The sequence below is a fragment of the Capricornis sumatraensis genome, chromosome 9, assembly GCF_032405125.1.
Source record: "Capricornis sumatraensis isolate serow.1 chromosome 9, serow.2, whole genome shotgun sequence".
In the NCBI taxonomy this organism is placed as follows: Eukaryota; Metazoa; Chordata; class Mammalia; order Artiodactyla; family Bovidae; genus Capricornis; species Capricornis sumatraensis.
The window spans coordinates 12,186,512-12,205,914 of NC_091077.1; the positions used below are offsets into that span (position 1 = coordinate 12,186,512).

At 54.3% G+C, this 19,403-nt stretch overlaps 1 protein-coding gene across 2 annotated transcripts; it reads right to left on the reverse strand.

Moving 5' to 3' along the window:
- Positions 1–689: 689 nt before the first annotated feature.
- Positions 690–18,489, reverse strand: CC2D1A (coiled-coil and C2 domain containing 1A). Of its 2 annotated transcripts, none has more exons than XM_068979586.1 (29): positions 18,227–18,489; positions 16,737–16,872; positions 15,107–15,222; positions 14,949–15,014; positions 14,553–14,687; positions 14,222–14,456; positions 9,893–10,017; positions 9,371–9,443; positions 9,117–9,188; positions 8,894–9,024; positions 8,742–8,814; positions 7,352–7,485; positions 6,868–6,979; positions 6,613–6,785; positions 5,773–5,895; positions 5,634–5,692; positions 5,426–5,542; positions 4,038–4,111; positions 3,903–3,961; positions 3,729–3,780; positions 3,526–3,625; positions 3,347–3,437; positions 2,523–2,660; positions 2,367–2,428; positions 1,743–1,806; positions 1,527–1,653; positions 1,358–1,434; positions 1,237–1,284; positions 690–1,155 (listed from the first exon to the last, which is right to left on the reverse strand). In XM_068979586.1, exons 1-29 carry the CDS (start codon positions 18,284–18,286, stop codon positions 1,135–1,137), a joined length of 2,853 nt encoding a protein of 950 aa, XP_068835687.1. In that variant the 5' UTR covers positions 18,287–18,489; the 3' UTR covers positions 690–1,134. The 2 variants fall into 2 exon arrangements, with proteins under 2 accessions (XP_068835687.1, XP_068835686.1); XM_068979585.1 differs by having other exon boundaries at positions 2,367–2,431.
- Positions 18,490–19,403: the final 914 nt, after the last annotated feature.

The window sequence follows — 19,403 nt, forward strand, 5'->3', positions numbered from 1 at the left end:
CCCCCACTGCCTGTGCAGATGGAAGCAACAATAAAGCCTAGCTCTGGCCTTCCCTGGTGGTCCAGTGGTCAAGAGTCCCCGCTTCCACTGCAGGAGGTGTGGGTTCAATCCTTGGTCGGGGAACTAAGATCCTGCATGCCTTGGAGCGTGACCAAAAAACAAACAGAAAAACACCTCTAGCCCTTGCAAGTGCTCACCGCAGACCAGGTGCCCTTCCGCTTGTGGCAGGGACTCTCATCGTGCCATATCCAGCAGCGGAAGCTGAAGCTCTGGGATGCTAAGTGCATCCGGCAGTCTAGTCCAGGTCCTGGGGCCCACGAGCGGCAGGGCTGCCTTGCAAGGCCCTGAGATGCACGTGGGTCACCAAGCACCACCACATATGACCTGACCTTGTGTGTAAACCCAGATACACCCAAGGCCACCAGCTGGAGAGACACACGCAGATGCCCTCAGGTGCACTACAGATCCCAAGGACACACGCATGGGCCTTCACACACATCTCTGCAAAGAGTGTGTGCATAGACCATGTCCTTCATGGGCACGCTCCCTGCTCCTCTCGCAGGCACCTCTTCATCAGCCCCCGGGGGTGGGGCAGCCCAGCCCAGGCACTGGGGCCAGGAACAAGAAACAAGGGCAGGACAGAGTGAGCCAGGTGTGGCCCTGGCTGTTTATTCCATGTGTCTGCCCTGGGGGCCCAGCTGGGCCAGGGCAACCCTCTGGGGAGCCTGGCTGACCCTGGCTCGCCTCAGTGGCTTCTTTGGGGTGTGGGTGGGCATCAGGGTTAAGGCTGGGGAGGGACAGGAAGTAAAGTGCTTGCAAGGGCCCTGGGGGCTTGGTCCCAGCCATCCTCCTGCTTTGGAGGCCGGCAAGGGGCTGTGCACCCCTGGGCTGTGCAAACGGACTTTCTGGGGCCCACCCAGCTGGGCCTGGGTGAGGGGCACACACAGGCTGGCAGACTCTGCCGACGGCCCCTGCTGGGGGAGGCTCCATCCGGGCCAGGTGGGCCCAGTGGGGGATGTGTCCGTCCAGAGTTGACTGTCCACTGATTGTCTGCTTGTCTGGTCCGAGGTTGTGGCAGTATAGGGGCCGCAGGCCCGCTCCCAGCTCTCTGGGGGCCGCCTGTCCCTTTGCCCCTCACCGGCGGAGCCGCTGCAGCTGCGGGGAGAAGTGGCCTGGGTCAGGATGGGGGACACGACCACACTTGCCCGCCTGGCTCTCAATGCCCAAGCTGCTCACCTCACTCTCGACCAGGTTCCGTCTATACAGTGCCTCCTTGGCGGCCTCCTAGGGGGTGAAGAAGGAGTCAGCGGGCAGCCCCTGGTGGCCCTGGCCATGCCCCCACGCCTGCCCAGCTCACCCTGCTGCCATCATTGCCCAGACGCCGGGCGGCCTCCGTGTAGAACTGTAGCTGGCGCTCCAGCTGGGCCATGTACTCTGAGGGATGGAGGTGGGGGGGCCATCAGGATGGGGCCCGCGCCACCCACCCTTCCCCCCACCCATCCCCCCACCCATCCCTGAGCTCCTACCCCGCCGCATGCCCGGGCCTCCCTGCTCCAGCTGCGCCCGCTGCCACTGGCTGCGCTGCATGATGTCCTGGTACTGCTGCGCCACCTCAGGGGGCACCGGCCGCCGCGCCTGCCTGAGGGCCAGGATCTGGGGTCGGGGGAGAGGATGCAGAGGGAGCTGTGAGGGACCTGCGGACCCCCAGCCCTGCCCCATGAGCCTCGTAGGGTGGCACCCACCTTCCGCTCCAGACGCTCTTGGTCGAAGGCCAGCACACTGAGACTATGCAGGGGCCGTGCTGATCTATGGGGATGGGGAGGGGGAGGGGCTGCAGGGAACTCCCATCCCCAACCCCATTAATTCAACAAACATACTGGGCCCCGGGGGACAGTGGGAGACAAGCCGGGCCCACCCCTGTGTTGCTGAATCCACAACCTGACAGGGACAAGGGGTGTACACCCAGGCAACTGTGATGCCAGGTGTCAGGGAGGGCTTCCTGGAGGAGGTGACAGCCAAGCTGGGAATCAAAGGAGTCAGAGCTGGGCAGAGGAGCAAGGAGCAAGTGTGGCGATAGGGGTGCTCAGGGTACTGTAACACAGAGTAGCCAAGGGGCTCATGAAAACTAAGCGTAGCCATGAACCAACAGGAAGAAGGCTGGATTACTGACAGTGGTCTGATCACAAAAGGTCTTAACGATCAAGCTGAGGAGTTTAAACTAGATGCTCCAGGAGAAGAGGAGCCAGGAAAGGTTTTGAAGCTGGGGAGAGACATGCTTTAATCTGTGCCTGATGGTAAGTTGTCCAGGAGAGGCTGAGATAAGAAGAGGGGCATTCTCTCCAGCACAGCTGGGCCCAGTCACCTACCTGTTCCCTGGCTCCCTCGTAGGAGCAGGCATGGGAGGAGCCTTCCCTTTGGGGCCAGCAACCTGCTTCAGAGGACAGAACTAGTCTTGTGAGTCTTGGCCACCTTGAACCAAGCCCTCCCTTCCCCCCAGCGCTGCTGATGGGCAGGGGTCTCACTGTGGGCACGGACGCTGGCACGGGGTCGATGACCAGCCACCTCTCAGTCGTGGTCTCCAATTGCTGGGCTGTCAGTGGCTCGCGAATCCGAACCATCACTTCCAGCCGGCCCCCTGTGGGCCTGCGGCCATCCAGGACCTGGGGGCAGTGAGGGGGGGCTGTTAAGAAGCAGGCAGTGGGGCTTCCCTGGTGGCTCAGTGGTAAAGAATCCGCCTGCCAGTGCAGGAGATGTGGGTTCGATCCCTGGTGCGGGAAGATCCCACATGCTGCTGAGCAACTGAGCCCGTGTGCCCCAACTATAGAGCCTGTGCTCTAGAGCCCGGGAGCTGCAACTGCTGAGCCCCCGTGCCGAAACCACCGAAGCCTGCATGCCCTAGAGCTGCACTCACAACAAAAGAAGCTACCGCGACGGGAAACCTGCGTACCACAACTAGAGAGCGGCCCCCGTTTGCCACAGCTAGAGGAAAGCCTGCGCAGCAACGAAGACCCAGCACAGCCAAAATAAATAAATAAATAAAATTCCCCCAAAAATAAATAAATAAAAGAAGCAGCAGGCTGTGGCTGGAGGCTCAGGGCTGGGCTCCAGGACAACCAGAGAAATTTCCAAAATATGACCCCCTGGGTATGGCTGAGACACCAGCTGCTCTTAATGGAGCAGGGTGCAGAGGATACTTAGGGCTGGGTAGTGGGGAAGCCTGGGATTTCCGCTGAGGGGCTGTGTCAGCAGAGAGGACCTTCGGGAGGCTCAGGGCAGGGAGCATCTGGTTGATGTTCATGAGTGGCAAGGCTATACCCAAGTGTTCAGACCAATGTCCACCTCTCACCTCAAGGACCTCTCGGACCTCACATGCCGTCTCCAGGGCGTCCAGTTTCAGCTGAGCTGTGCCCAGGACCCGGTCAGTCTTAAAGAGCCCCCTGTGTGTGTGAGAGGGGACAGAATGATTGGCCCTGGGCAGCTCCCCCTCCTCTGGAGGCCCAGAAAGCACCTGTGGCCCCAGCTCACCCCTTGTGGACCACTTCGAACTTGATGCCTTTGGTCTGGATGGCCCTTCGGAAGCCACGGTGGCTGCGGTTGATGCAAAGCTTGAACTGCTCCTTGAACTCTGCCAGGGGAAGGAGGGAGAGAGGAGGGGCAGGGTCAGCTTATGGTCTCATGGGCTTTCTGTGGAGATGGGAGGTGGGGGACTGCTTCCTGCCAGGGCTCACCAGGGGAGTCTGTGTTTTTGATCACGCTGGTCTTGTCTTTCTGAGCTTCTTCCTGTGACCAGACAGGAGGTGAAAAAGCTCAGGGGCTGGGGCCTGCCCTTGAACCCCCGGCCAGACCCACACCCTCCAGGCCTGAAGGGGCTGGAACCCATCCCCCCTCAGCTCCCCATGTACCACGTTGGGATAGGGGAAGTCGAATCGAACAAAGACATCCAGGTCACCAGGAGACAGCCCTGCGGGAAGACAAGGGTCAGAGTTGGGCAGATGGGTGGACCCCATAGCCCTGCCCCCTGCCTGGTGCCCCCTCACCTGGTGGTGTGGGCAAGCTGATGCCCTTCACGATGAATAGGAGCATGTCGTTGCTGCTGAGGTCAGGGAAGATCCTTCCGGGAGGGAGGGTGGGAGACAGGCCCTCAGTGCCACCATCCTGCCTGCCTTCTTGGCCCTCCCCTCAGTCTCTTGAGGGTGTCTCAGGCCCTAGGCTTGAGTTTTAGAACCAGACAGACTACAATTCTCATTCGAGGTCTGCCACTGGCTACTTGTTTAGTCCTTTCATAAATTTGCACATATTTATTTGGAACCAGCTCTGCACCAGTCAGTGGCCTCACCTCTGTGGGACTGCTTTCCTTGCATAAGATTTCTGGAACCTTCTAGAATTTTCTGGAATCTTCTAGAATTCAAGTGCCCTAGCTGCTGCGGGACCTTCTCTTTCTCTGACAAGGTTTTCTGGGCATCTACTATATGCCAGCCAGTGTCCTCACTGCTGAAAGTACAGAGGTAAATGAGGCAGACTGCGCCTGTGTTCAGGGAGCCCTGGCTAGCTGAGTGACTGATGACCCCGAATATATAAACAAACAAAACAAAAACAACTCTGCAGAGGATTGAAACACTGGCGTGTGCTTGGGAGGTGCTGCTCTAGACAGGGCCATCAAAGAGGGCTTCTCAGGAGAAGTAACATCATAGGTGACTCTGAATGTCAAGAAGAGGCTGCTACAGGGACTTCCCTAACAGACCAGTGGTTAAGACTTTGAGTTTCCACTGCAGGGGGCATGGGTTTGACCCCTGGTCACGGAATTAGGATCCTACAGGCCATGCAGTGCAGCCAAAAAAAACTTTTAAGAAAAAGAAGAGGCTGCTACATGGTAATCTGCATAAGAGGCTCTAAGCAGAGGAGGCAGCCGGTGCAAAGGTCCTGAGTGGGAACACGGCTGGTGTGTCTGACCAAAAAGAAGTCTGTGTGGCTGGAGGTGACAGAAGTGGGGTCAGTGAGAGGAGATGAGGGGGTGACAGGGAGCCAGGCTCTGCAGATGTGGGGGAGCCAGGGTGAGGGGTGCAGGCTCCTAAGTGGTGATGTTAGGTTACCCCAGTGGCCACCCCTAACCTCGTGTACAAGTGGGAAAAATGATCCCAACTCCCTGGAGTGTGAGATGCTGTAACAGGAGCAGGACCCACCTCACCACTCCATGAGCTTGCCCAGGCCTCTGCATTCACTAGACTGTCCCCATTTCCAAACGTGTCACTGTCAACACGCCACTGCCATCCTTTACTTACACGGCACGTCTGCCTCAGGGCACTTGCACCTGCTCTGCTTCCACCAGACCACCCGAACTCTCCTCCAGAAGCAAGACCTCCGCTGGCTTCTGGGGAGTGTGAACCCCTCTCCAAAAGGGCCAGTGGCAGGGTATAGGGGGCCTTACTTGATGACGCTGAAGGTTCTCTGTTCAAAGCGAGCAGTGGGCGTGGGGAGACCCCGGGCAAAGGCCTGCTTCAGAATCTCCATGCTCCGCTTACAGTCCTCCGCCAGCTTCTCAAATCTGCCAGCGAGAAGGCCCTGCTCAGGTCCCTGGTCCCAGGGGCAGGCTGCGGGGTGCAGAAGTTGGTGGGGCCTGGGGCTGGGCTTCTTACTTGCTGGTTTCAGCGATGTTGCCGAGCTGAGTGAACTGGTTAGAGTGGTTCAGGCACATCTGGGGGAGCAGAAGACAGTGAGGGGAGGGTGGGAGGGGCGCCGTGTGCCTGGTGTCCTGGGCAGGGAAGCCCCCTTCACCTCGTGCTGCTGCCTTATGAGCTTGGTGAGTTCGCCGTAGCGTCGGGCAGACTCCTGAGACAGACCTGGGCCAGGGCGCTGGACCAGGGCAAAGTCATCCTTGTTGACAGGGGCAGGTGGCACCTGGGGAGGACGAGGCTTGTGAGGGAGGGGCCTGCTGGACAACCATGAGCAGACCCACCCAGGGCTCTGCGGAAACATCACACCTCCTTCAAGAGGCCTTCCCTGACTACAGCTTCATCCGCAGGCCCTGTTCTTCTTTCCCAAGGAGAAAAGTAATCCTCAAAGAGAAGTGGGTGGTCTGTCCCACATGGCACAATTTGTTACCCTGATCTCCAACCCCTCTTCCCTAGTAATGGAGCTCTGGCTGGACACACAGCAGCCCAGCAAGAGACTACATTCCCAGCCTCCCCTGCAGCTAAGTGTGGCCACATGACTCAATTCTGGCCAAAGAGAGGCAAGTAGAAGTGATGGCAACTCCACATCACTGCCCATAGCCCAGATGCAGATAAGGCATTCTCCTTCTCTGGTCAAAGGTCAATCCACTTTGACCACAAGGACAAGAATGACCTCCTAGGGTGTCACAAAGTAGCAAGATGGAAAGAATCTGGGCCCTGAAGGGCTTTTTTAGAGGTCTCTTTTAGAGACCAGAATGCCCGCAGTGTTACATACAGGAAACATAAATATCTGTCTTATTTCAGCCACTGTCTTGGGAAGGGGGGTTTGTTACAGCAGTTTAACCTGGACCCTGATGAATACATTCCAAGTCATGTGACTGCTAAGTGGCAGAAGTCCGAAGGGTGAGTGCCTGGGAAGGTCCAGAAGGCCTAGAGGGTTCACCTTGGTGATGTCCACAGGCAGCCCATTGCGTGAGGCCTCCAGCATGGGCTCCAGCCCCTTGGCCTGGCGCAGGTGCATCTTGGCGCCCTCCACGTCGTTCTTCTGCTTGGCTCGCAGCGCAGCCTGCAGGAGCTGCTTCTTGCGGCCCTCCAGGAAAGCCAGCTGCTGCTGGGCTGTGGGTACAGGGGTGTTTGCGGGTGCTGCCCCACCCACAGCCAGGCAATTGGCTGCCCAGGTGGGGAGGGGCGTACCTACCTCTGGTGGATGTGCCTTTGGGGGCTGCTTTGGCTATGGGGGCGGATCCTGACGGGGGTGCCTTTGAAGGTGGGGCTTTGGGCTGGGCTGTGGGGGCTGCAGGGCTGCTGAGCTGCAGAGGGTTGGAAAGCAAGTCAGAGCTTTCACAGAGCCTGTGATGAGTCTGCTGCCCACAGGGTTGAGGCCTGACAGCGACAACACTGACCATCTCAGTTTCTGTTTCTTCAGCACTGAACACAACATACAATCTTGTTCACACTAAACCTTGGCAACAGCCCCAGGAGGTAGGGACTAGTACTGTGCTCACTGTACAGAGGAGCCCGAAGTTCAGAGGGCAAGAGGACTTGCCCGTGGCCTCACAGCCAGGAAGCAGCAGGCCCAGATGTGTAGCTGGCTCTTGCTGGCTCAAGGCCAGGACTCCTGGGGCTTTGCTTTGCTGCCATGCCACTCCCCTGCCTCACCCCAAGGCCCTGGCCCCTCACACCTTCTTAGGCTCCTCGTCCTCTTCGTCCTCAGGGCCTTCATCCTGGTTGGCCAGCTTCATGGCGGTCTCCAGGACCCCCACCAGGCTCTGCTGGGTGGGCTCGGTGGCCTCCAGGCCCTGGATCGGGGGAAAGCCTAGGTGGCCAGTTGGGACCCAGTCAGGAGGGTGAGGCCCACACTATAATGGTGGAGACACAGGTTCTTCCCCTGCTAAGGAGCTTCAGGCCTTTGAATCTATGTGGGTTGGCCAAAAAGTCTGTTCTGGTTTTTAAACCCTGAACGAACTTTTTGGCCAACACAATACGTTTGCGTTTTCTTGGTTCTTTCTTTTCTTTGTGGAAGGGCTGGGTGGGCTGCACCACGAGGCACGTGGGATCTTACTTCCCTAACCAGGGATCGAACCCACGCCCCCTGCAGGGGATGCGCGGAGCCTTAACCAACGGACTGCCAAGGAAGTCCCTGAATCTATTTTGAATGCAAGGAAGGAGCTGCTGCTGGTTTGGTGGAGATGTCAGACCATTCTAACCTCCCTCTTTGCTCTTGGCTCCTCTTGCCTGACCCTGGCCGGGTCTCGACCAGACTCCAACAAGCAAGCACCACGTGAGGTGGCATGCTGGGCATAAGAGGCGGCCCTGGGCCTGGAGGGACTCCCGGGGGACCAATGTGCAGAGCTGTAATTGCCCTCATGGTGGACACACAGGCAGCTCTGAGATCCCAGAAGACGTCTCCAACCCACCGGCAGGGGCGATGGGAGGCTAGGGAGATCTCTGTAAAACTGAGAGCCGATGACTAGGAAGGAGTGAGTCAAAGAAGAAATGACCAGGGGCTTCCCTAGTGACTCAGTGGTAAAGAATCTGTCTGCCAAAGCAAAAGACACGGGTTTGATCCCTGATCCGGGAAGATGCCACGTGCTGCGAAGAAAGCCCCAATGCCACAGTGTCTGAGCCTGGGTTCTAGAGCTCAAGCCGCCAACTGCTGAAGCCCACATGCCTTAGGGTCTGTGCTCTGCAACAGGAGAAGTGACTGCAGTGAGGCCCGTGTACCACAACTAGAGGGTAGCCCCTGCTCGCTGCAACTAGAGAAAAGCCTGTGTGGCAATAAAGACCCAGCACAGTCAAAAAAATATATAATGTTTTAAAATAAATAAATGACCAGATAGTGGTGGGCTGGTGAACAGACTCTTCAGATAAAAACCTCCTAATTTGTAGTGTTTGCCAATTTCTGTGGTGTAAACATTCCCATGGTAAATGATTTTAAGGTACACATTATCCAACAAGCTTGCAGAATTTCTGAAGGTGCAGCCATCAGCTCCCTGGGCCTGGAGAGCGGGAGGGAACAGTACCTGCAAAGGCTCAGAGGGTGGTGGGGTGGGGCTGCGGGGCAGGGCCTACCTGGAGGCACAGGCAGCTCCGCCACGTCCACCGCTCGGCCAGCCTTGTGGGCTCGAATGGCGTCTTGGTATTGCTGCAGGGAACACAGGTGTCAGGCTTCCTGGGCAAGGTCTCCAGGGGTGGCCGACCCGCCTCCTTGGGTCTCCACGCACCTTGACGATGCGCTCATGCATGCGAGCCTTCCGCTGGTCCCCCTTGGTCTTGGCTTGAGCTGCAGCCACGTGGTACCGCTCCATCCGCTGCTCTAGTGCCTCCAGGAGAGTCTTCGGGGGTGGAGGAGCCTCTGGGTCAGACCAGACGGTAGAGTTAAGGGTCTCGGTGGGAGGAGACTGTCTTGCTCCGGCCGGCCCACCCGACAGGGTCCCAGGAGCCTACCTGGCGTGGAGGGCACCAGAGCAGGAGTTGGAGGCTGCACAGGTGGTGATGGTGGGCCCTGGGGCAGCTGGTCTAGGGGTAGAGAGGTCCAGTCCAGTGGGGGGCTTACTTGTGGCCGCCCTTCCCCCGACCAGGCTAGTCTGGCCTGAGGCTGGGGTCCCTGGGGTCCCCCTGACCAAAGGGGCGGCAGCATCAGCAAGAACGTCCTGGAGACCTCCAGCAGTCCTGGAGGATGGGCAGGGTGGGGTCCTCACCAGGTGGAGGGGGCAGGCGTGACAGATCCACAGGCTCCCCCCGGCTCAGGGCCTCCAAGACAGCATCAAAGCTCTGGGAGAAGGAAGATCAGGGGAGGAGGCTGCAGCTGGGGGCTAGGACCCCATGGGGAGCCTCCACGACCTGCCACATGGCAGATGACTCCCCACTCTGTCACTTCCTTTGCAGCAAGCATCTTTGTAAAATTTTTATTTTTGGCTGTTCTGTGACCAGGGATTAAACCTGCTCCCCTTGCAGTGGAAGTGCAGACTGACCTGGTGGTCAGTCTCTGGACCACCAGGGAAGTCCTTTTGTGGTATTTTGCTCAAGCCTCCTCCAGACATTTACACCCATTTCACAGAGAGGGTAAACTGAAGCTTCAGGAGGTGCAGCAAACTATAGTCACGGAGTGACCAGGATTCAAATCTGGGTCTGTCTTGACTCCAGAGCCCCTGTTCTTTGCTATCACACAATGTTAGAAGCATCCTGTCCTCTACCTCCAACCCTGACCCCTCTGGACGCACCTTGGCCACACGGAAGTGTTTGGCGGCAGTGGCGGTGTCTCCCTGCTGCTTGGCGTGGAGGGCAGCCAGCTTGTACTCGCGCTGGCGGCTCTGCAACTGAGCCAGGGGGCCAGGGCTGCAAGGACCTGGGAGAGGGGACAGTGCACAAACTATTTCTACTTAATTCTCACAACAAAGGACCACCTTAGAGATTTGAGAACTGAGGCTCAGAGAGGGGATGCTGTTTCCCCAAATCACACAGCCTGAAGAAGGCATAGTGAGGACTCAACCCTGTGACTGTCAGTCTCTAGAGCCAATGCGATTTTGCCCCTAAGAGAATCCTGGAAAACTTTCTGTACTCTTACACATTTTTAAGTCGACATCTAAAACTTTTCATTTTGAGTTGAGAAAGTGGCAACGGCTGTTGTTCCTAGTGTCTTCAAATACTGACATTTGACAAAGAAAATCATCACACTACTCTTTTAAATCAAATATATCCTAACTACCATAGTGATCTGAAACTCACCGATATTTCCCTTTTTATTTTTTCAGATTGTGGTAAAATACAAGATAAAATTTACCATCTTAACCCTTTATAAGTATACCGTTCAGTGGCATCAAGGACATTCTCATTGTTGCGCAGCCATCGCCACCGTCCAGCTCCAGCACTCTTTCCATCTTTCCCAGCTGCAACTCTGTCCTCATTAAACACTAACTCCCCATCCCCCGCCCCCAGCCCCCAGCACCCACTGGTCTACTTTTTGTCTCTGGGAATCTGACTCCGCTAGGGACCCCCTATAAGCGAAATCATACAGTTATCTGTCCCTTTGTTGCTGGCTTATTTCACGCAGCATAATGGCTTCAAGGTTCATCTGTGCTGTAGCGTGTGTCCGAATCTCCTTCCCTTTTCAGGGTGAGTAATATCCCGTTATATGGATGGAGCGCACTTGCTTACCCATTCTCAGGCATACCTCTGAGTATAGGTCTGGTTCCAGATCGCCTCAATAAAGCAAATATTGTAATGAAGTGAGTCCCTCAGGGTTTTTGGCGTCCCGGTACATGTAAAAGTTACTCTACTATACTGTAGGCTGTGAAGCATGCAATAGCATTATGACTAAAAAAAACAATGTACATACTTTAACATAAGAGAATTTCATTGTTCCACAGGGTAACTAAGCCCATGTACTGCAACTGCTCAGCCTGAACACCCTACAGCTCGTGCTCTGCCACACGAGTCGCCACTGCAAGGGGAAACCTGCTCACCGCAACTAGAGAAAGCCCACGTGCAACAAAGAAGCCAGCCAAAGAGAAACACTCATTAGATTAAGATAAACGGATTGTTAAAAAATGCTAACTCCCACCTGAGCCTTCAGCAAACTGTAGCCGTAACACCGAAAACCACTGATCGCAGATCCCCATAACAAGTATAACAATACCGAAAACCCCTGAAATCCTTTAAGAGTTGCCAAAATGTGACAGACAGACTCAAAGTGAGCAAACGCTGTTGGAAAAATGGTGCCAACAGACTTGCTCAGAGTACAGTTACCACAAACTGATTAAAAAAAAAAAAATCACACTAATCTGTGAATTGTAATAAAGAGAAGCTGAAGAAATCCAGGTATGCTTTATCTGAAACCGGACACGTGGAAGCTTCTGGGATCGACCAGGGATTGAACACGTGTCCTCTGCATCGGCCAACAGATTTCCAACCACAGGACCATGAAGTCCTACTTTTTAAATATACGCCAGGGTTCACAGTGAGCAATTGGGAACTTCAGATCTTCCCTTATTTACATACACGTTTCTGGCAGAACTGTATCCTAACATGATGTATTTGGGTACTCGAGAGTCTTTTTTTAACACCTTATTGTACATATAAATGTACCTTTCTGCACTGTATCAGCAAAGTTGGGAAACAGGATTAAATGGCTTTTAAAACACTATATTAAGTACAGCTTCAAATAATATGCCTAATATGTTCTTAGGAGAAGTATTCTTAAATTGACATCAATAAGTACAATTGTTGGTATTAAAAATAAAATACAGTAAATACACCATTCACCACCCAGATATACATCCTAGAAATACCTGGGAAACAGTACAAAGTACCTGTTGTACTTTTTCAGACTGATAACTGGACTCACTGCTTTGTTTTGGTGGACTTGCCTGAGAAGGTGTCCAACTTGAAACAAAACAACTTGACATTTTTTTTTAATTGAGGAATAATTAACTTACAATGTTGTGTTAATTTCAGGTGTATAGAAACCTGATTCATTTATGTATATATATAAATAAATGTTCTTTCTCAGATTCTTTTCATATATATATATATATAATGTATAAATCTACCATATAGCATAAGTTCCCTGGGCTATACAGTAGATCCTTGGTTTTTTTGGAACTATTTAATATATAGTAAGGTGTATCTGTTAATCCCAAACTCCTAATTTATCTCCCCTGCCCAATATCTTGACATTTCTTAATGCGGACCATTTTTAAAGTCTTTATTGAATTTGTTACAATACTGCTTCTGTTTCATGTTTTAGTCTTTTGGTCCCGAGGTATGTGGGATCTTAGATCCCCGAGCTGAGATTGAACCTGCACCCCCTGCATTGGAAGGCAAAGTCTTAACCGCTGGACCGCCAGGGAAGTCCTGTAACATCCTGACATTTCATTGGCTTTATCTCCTGCCACTGAAAGTCCCTCTCAGTGTTAAAATTTATTTTGGGGCAGAATTACTGTTGGAATTATTTTTTGCACAAAACTGAGCAAAGCTTAACTATATCGAGCTTTTCTGATAAATAATTTTGATATACTAAGAGTAAAATTGTATCGGCGAGGCAGCTCTTGTTGACAAGGTGGGGGCCGGGTCCACCCACTAGCACTTAGCTCCTGCTTCCTTGTTCATTCTTTTCCTACTTTCCTTTTTTGTTTTTAATGTGCAAAGAAACCTGCTTCACAGCATCAAATAGATGGGAGGAGACAGAGTCTTACAGATGTCACGTGATTTTCAGGGTTTGCGCGCAGCTATATACAGAAAACCCTATTATGAAAAACTGTTGGTGATTTCAGCTGAGAATCTCAGGTCACGATTTCCAATAGTTATCCTTGAGCTTTACTAAAAACAAAAGCTTAGAAACCAGCTTGGCTGAAGCACTCAGAGACTAGGGGTTCACTTTCTGAACCTCAGGCCAGCATTTGGAGTATCTCCTTTGGTTGCCCCATTTTCTTTAGGCGGGGGAAGGGGAGGTTAAGGGAAAGAAAACTTCTTGGGAGGTGTGTTCTCCAGCAAGTGAGTTTTAGGAACGATGGACAAGCTGAGGGCTTGGGAACTACTCACTTAACACTCTATGGGTGGGGGCCTTCCCTGGTCGTCCGGTGGTTAAGAATCTGCCTGCCCATGCAGGAGACATGGGGTCGAACCCTGGTCATGGGAAGACCCCACAAGCCATGGAGCAACTACGCCTGTGAGCCACAACCACGGAGCCTGTGTTTGAGAGTCCTCGAAGTGCAACTACTGAGCCTGTGCACTCAGAGCCCATCCTCTGCAACAAAAGAAGCCACCACGAAAAGAAGTCTGTGCACCACAATGAAGAGGAGCCCTCGTCGCAACTAGAGAAAGCCTGCAAGCAGCAATGAAGCCCCAACGCAGCCATAAATAAATAAAAATAAATCTTAAAAAAAAGAAAAAACTCTGTTGGGAATTCCCTGGCGGTCCAGTGGTTGGGACTTTGCACTTTCACTGCCGGGACCTGGGTTCAGTCTCTGGTCAGGAAACTAAGATTCTGCAAGCCACATGGCACACCCAAACCAGAACAAAACCAAAAAACCATAATGCTGTTCAGTTCTAAAAAGGAATGGCGTTCTGACACATGCTGCAGCATTTTGCTAAGTGAAGGAAGCCAGACACAGGAGGACAAATAGTGGATGATTCTATTTACATGAAATATCTGTAAGAGGCAAATCCAGAGACAGAAAGCAGAACAGAGGTTCCTAGGGACTGGGCAAGGGCGAACGGGGAGTTAATGCTGAATAGAGGGGGATGAAAAAGTTTTGGAAACTGATAGAGGTGGTGGTTGCACAATATTGTGAAAGTGATAAATATCACTCAACTGCATGTTGAAAATAGTTAAATGGCAAATGTTTTGTAAAATATATTTTACAGCTACCACAGACAGAAAACCTCTCCTGGGAGCCTGTGTGCCCCTTGGAAAGTAGGATCTGGGGAGGGAAAGGTGGTAAAAAATATCTAAATATCAGTGCAGGCCCTGTACCCCCGCACCAAAGGGCCAGCCACTAAATGGATACCCCCTCAACAGCCCACATCAGCCAGCCCTGCCTGTGGCCTACCTGGGGGCGGCTGGGGCTTAGCTGAGGCCAGGGACGAGGATGGAGCAGCAGAAGGAGGACTCTCCACGACAACCCGGGGATCTGGGGCCAGCGGGTTCAGAGGGGCCGGCTGGGTGGGTGCAGGCGTGTGGCTGGGCGTGGCCACTGGACCCTTCCCCACAGCCACAGGCGGCGGGATGTCCCCTTCATCGATGGCTTTGCCCTTCCGGACGGAGGCCAGCAGGTTTTCAAGTGTCTGGGAGAAGGTGTGAACGTAGGTTTGGGAGGAGCCTGGAGCTGGGTGCAGGGGGCAGTGGTGAGGACCTGGTCACCCTCTTGTCTGCCCACTCACCTTAAGCCCCCGGTCGTAGCGCCGCATCTTGGCGCTGTCTCCGGCTTGCCTAGCGCTTTCGATCGCAGTCTGGTAGAGGGCCAGCCTCTCCTGCAAGGTGGCCTCCAGCCCTGGGCTGGGGGTTGTGGCCTTTGGCTGCGGGAGGGACCAGGTGCACAGTCTGGGTGGTGACCCCTCTCTCAGATCCACCCTGATAGCTTCCTGGGTTGAGTACCTACTGTATACCAGGTGTGTTGCCCCCTCTAACCCTGAAGGGGCAGAAATCATCACCCTTCTCCCAGGGTGGAGAACTGGGGATCAGAGGCACCCCACCACCTGTGCGAGGTTCCGCGGTTGAGAGGGAGGAGGGAGCCCTTGAACCCTGAGCTACACAGACCAGTGTTGTCAGGGGTATACCTGGGCCACAGGAGGGTGGGACTCTGAAGCCTTCTGCTCCTCCCCAAGGACCTCATTCAGTTCCGCCTGCAGGGACACACGGCCGGGCGCCAGTCGTGAGGGCCTGCTGGGTGGACAACAACGGGAGGGAGGTCTCCCGCTCCGCCCCGGGTGCTCACCAGCAGGTCATCATCAGCCTCCACGTCCTCCTCGTCTGTTCCCTCCTCTTCATCCTCATCCGGGTCTCTCATGCATAAGCTGGCCATCTTCTCAATGGCTTCCATGGGCAGGGGACCTGGGGGCAATGGGAGGCCCCAGTTGAACCAGGATCCTTCAAGAGTCCCCCGTCTCCTGTCCCATTCACCGATGGCCATGAAAATTCGGGTAGCAGGCAGTGGGCAGTATTCTCCCTCTCCTGGCTCTTCCACGGCACCCCATTGTCCTTGGGCCAACAGGCATGATCCTACTCCCTGTCGATCTCCCTGGCCTCATCTCTTCCTTGACAAGCCTGAGTTGGAACCCCAGATCTGCAACTTTCTCGCTGTGGGACCTTGGGCAAGTCGCTTCACCTCCCTGGGCCTCAGTCTTCCCATCTGTTAGATGGGGACAATAACAGTTTCTCCCTCACCATAGACTGCAGGGACTACAGGTAAATGCAGCTCTTAGAACAGCACACTGTCAGCATTTTGTTGTTCCTGTAACTCTTGTTATTCACGGCACCCATGTTCTATAAAGTTGGAATTAGTGAATAATGAACCAACTGGCCCTGAAAGAAATACAGCATTAGGTTCCCATGAGCCTCTGGGCACAACACTGTTGTCAAACAGGTAATATATATATCCTTGTTTTATGTGTGTTTCTACTTAAAGACACCTTCTTTAATATATATTGTTGATTCATTAACACGGAACTTGACGCCAACAGCACTATAACTGATGCCTGAATGAAGCTTATCTACAAGGTACATCCTAGTCTTCTCACGCTAAGGAACAGGAGACAGCACTCTGGCACTATGCTTGGGGCCGTGTGGATCCGTAAAATCAACAAAAAGCACAAACATGAGAAAAGCGTGACATTCGACAGACCAAGAAAAGGACACTATTTATGCACTGAGACAAGAAGGCAGAGTGTCGCCTCAGCAGGGAACAGGCACACTGGGTGACTCAAACTTTTGGCAGCTCCGTGCATATCTGTGAATGACTGCAAAAGTGCAACAAGCAACTAATTTGGAGGTTACAAATAAATTTAAACCAATAGATGAATTTACAAATTTGGAATCTGTAGCTAACAAGGATCAACTGCATTAGCTATAAAGTGTAAAGGTTCCATGTGCCCAAGCTCCAGCCCCACTTGACCCCTGCAGAGTCCCCTGCCCCCTGCCACCTCTTCCAGGGCCTGTGCACAAACTGTGACTTACCCCCTCCCCCACTCTTAACCTGGCCCTCCCCATTGCTGGTGCCTCCTCCTGGAATCCCAGTCCAGCCCACAGGTCTCCCCCGATCCCAGCCCTGATCACAGAACCATGGGTTGGAGGACATGCCACATCCATTATTGGTGATTATTCCCATTTTACAGACAGGGAAACTGAGCCCCATATAGTTGCTGAAACTCAGCAAGTCACACAGCCAGTTAGTCGCAGAAGTGGGACTTGAATCCTCATTTTGGGGCCAGAGCCGATCGCTTAACTCTTCCCCAGAATTAGGTTGCCAGGCGGACAGGGACCTTCTCTGTCTGCATATTCTCATCGCCTCAGTGCCCAGCTCCAAACAGGAGCTCAGAAAATGTTCAGGGGTGTACTGAGAGTCTCACCTTTGCCTTTAAGCTTCTCCAAGGCTTGGGGCTGGCCTCCCACCAAGGCCAAGAACTCAGCCTCCAGTTCCTCATCGTTAACTCCATCTTCAGGAATCATCAGGCCGTCTGGGGAGAGGTCAACTAGCAGGCCCAGCTGTGGAAACAATGGGGCTTCTGTCATACCATGGGATGCACCCCAGCTAGCTAGAGGCAGCTGTGATGGACCTGGAGTCCCCTGGGGAGGAACTCAGGGCTCCTGGGGAAAGCCAGTCAGCTGGAACAGGCCCCGGACACAACAGGTGTCCAAGATGGGCCAAGTCACTCCTCTGGCACAGATCAACATTGGGCAAAGGGCAGGTAGAGAGAGACCCAACTGCCTGCTCTGAGCCCACACCCATGATGGGTTGCCAGCCAAGTTCAGTGGTGAAATAAGGCCCTACACCCTGCCCCAAAGCAAAGTCACTCTGCACAACTGGGTTTTTCCATTCCAGCATCTTCAGCAGAGGGAGCTGTGCAGGAAGGCTGGAGGTGTCAAGAGTAAAAGGAAGCACAGACAGCGCTGAAGTTGGAAGTGAGGTCTTGGCTGTGTGAAACATCTGTCTTCCTATCCTATCCTTGTTAATAACCAACCATGATATGATAATATTAGGCTGAAGTACACAAATTACCCCCTTTTCTTTGGGTCAAAAATGGCCAAGTATCAGCAATCATACAACGGCTCCATCTAATAGTAACGATGATGACACCATTTATTGAGCGCTATGTTCTAGCACTCTCTGTAAACTATCACAGATAGTCGTGAATTTTCACAGCTATCCTGTGACATACACTCTTAAGGCCTCCATTGTACAGATGAGAAGACTGAGGCTTAGAGGTGTTGAGCCAAGTATCCAATATGGAGAAGCCCGGAGGGAACTTCAGGTCAGCCAGACTAATACCTGGGCACTAAGTTTTGGCCTGAGCTCCTTCCATCAAAGCTGAGAAAAATCAAACTCTCCCAGTGCCTAGGAAAAAGGTCATAAGGGAGGGAGACGGGGCCCAACCACAATTCTGTGGGCTCACGGCAAACAGACTGGATTTGCCCTTAGGTCTGGCCAAGCAGTTGATCCCTATGACCTTGGACAGTTATCTTCACCTCTCTGGGCCTCAGTGTCCTCATCTGTACAATGGGGATAAAAAAGTATGACCTGGCCAAGCTGATGCCAGGGTTCCACAGCGCTCAGTCTAGGAAAGCCGTAACTGTCTTTCTTATCCCAGGTTCGAGGCCTTCTCCTCCCCGACTGGAGCTGCTACTGCAACAGGTGGCCCTGAGCCCTGGGCGGGGCGCCAGGAGCTGGGGAGCCCGGGCCAACAGGCCTTACTATGGGGGCCAAACCTAACCTAGGGGGCGGGGACGTGGGCTCACCTGGGAGTGGAGAGCCGGTTCCCCTGGGGGGTGGGGCCCTCCCTTGAATGTGTGACAAGGGTGGGATGGGATACCTCGGTGGGGCCATGGGATACAGACTCACCTGGCGGGCGGTGGCGGCGCCTCGGCCCGGGGGTCCCGGGGGTCCCTTCCTCTTGTGCATCTTCCAGGTTGGCTACTCGGACCACTGGACCCCTGGCCTGGCCTTGCCCTGCCTCCTCCCCCGGGGCCTATGGCAGCGCACGCGCCCTTCCAGAGTCCCACGCCCCTTGTCGGCGCCCCGAGACCGCCGACTCCACGCCCTCGGCCCCCAGGTGGCTGCCCCACTTCCGCCTCGGCCCTCGGGCGCCGCGGCACCGGAGCTCAGCCACCGGACTTGCCGGGCCCCACAACACAGAAACTACAATTTCCGGCAGGCAGTGCGCGAATGCGCAGGCGCGTTGCCGGCGATGGGCGGTGCCGCAGGTTGCGCGGGAAAGAGGCGGAGCGTGCGTAAGTGGAGAAGGGAGGTTCCAGCATAGCGCGTGCGCGGCAGGGCCTTGTAGTGCGCGGGGCGGAGCGATTGCAGGGGTGAGGGCTGGTGGCGGGCCCCTGGGTTCACGGTGTGGCCGGTTCACCTGGGAGCTCTGGTCTTTACTGGTTTAGGCAGTTCTCACTTTCGGCGCCCAGGGTAGGGTTAGGATGGGCCTGGTCACCAGAAGCAAGGTCCGCAGCACTCGGGCCTCAGACCTCGAGCTGCCCGGCCTCCGTGAGGGACAACTTTGCCTTTGTTTAAAAAAAGCCTTACGGAAATAACCGAATTATCCCCCAGCAGATCCAGGTAGACCTTCCTAGTTCCTGGTAACGACAGAGGGACCTCAACAACTTCTCTGACCCAGGTCAGATTGGGCTTGTCTGGCTCCTAGGCTGGAAGGAATGGACCTGTGGTAGCGACTCTGGCCTCCCCCAAGGCCCCAGGCGTCCTCCAGAGGGCCTCCCCATCCCTTGAAAGGTCCCCAGGTCTCCACTCTAAAGCCCTCAGATGACCCTGCAGGGGCCCATGTGTCACCTCGAAAATCCTGGGGTGTCCCTGGAAGGGTCCCGAGTACCCTAGCCTGGAGGAAGAGAGCTTCACATAGGCTGCCCCATCTTAGAGACTAGAGGGGCCATACCCCGGCCCAGGTGCTCTCAGATCCTGGGCAGAAAACAGGCAGTTCCCTCTGTGCAGCATGGAGGAGTTTAAATTCTCATGCCGAGACAGCCCAAGGTAGATATGATTCCCATCCTTTGCCCTACTGGGG

Bases quoted from the DNA above. Each gene is read 5' to 3' on its own strand.
- CC2D1A (XM_068979585.1), bottom strand. From the start codon at position 18,286: ATGCACAAGAGGAAGGGACCCCCGGGACCCCCGGGCCGAGGCGCCGCC. The intron at 16,873-18,226 runs GTGAGTCTGTAT...TTGTTTCCACAG, and splicing joins GCGCCGCCACCGCCCGCCAG to CTGGGCCTGCTAGTTGACCT. The intron at 6,980-7,351 runs GTGTGAGGGGCC...AACCCTCTGCAG, and splicing joins AGGACGAGGAGCCTAAGAAG to CTCAGCAGCCCTGCAGCCCC.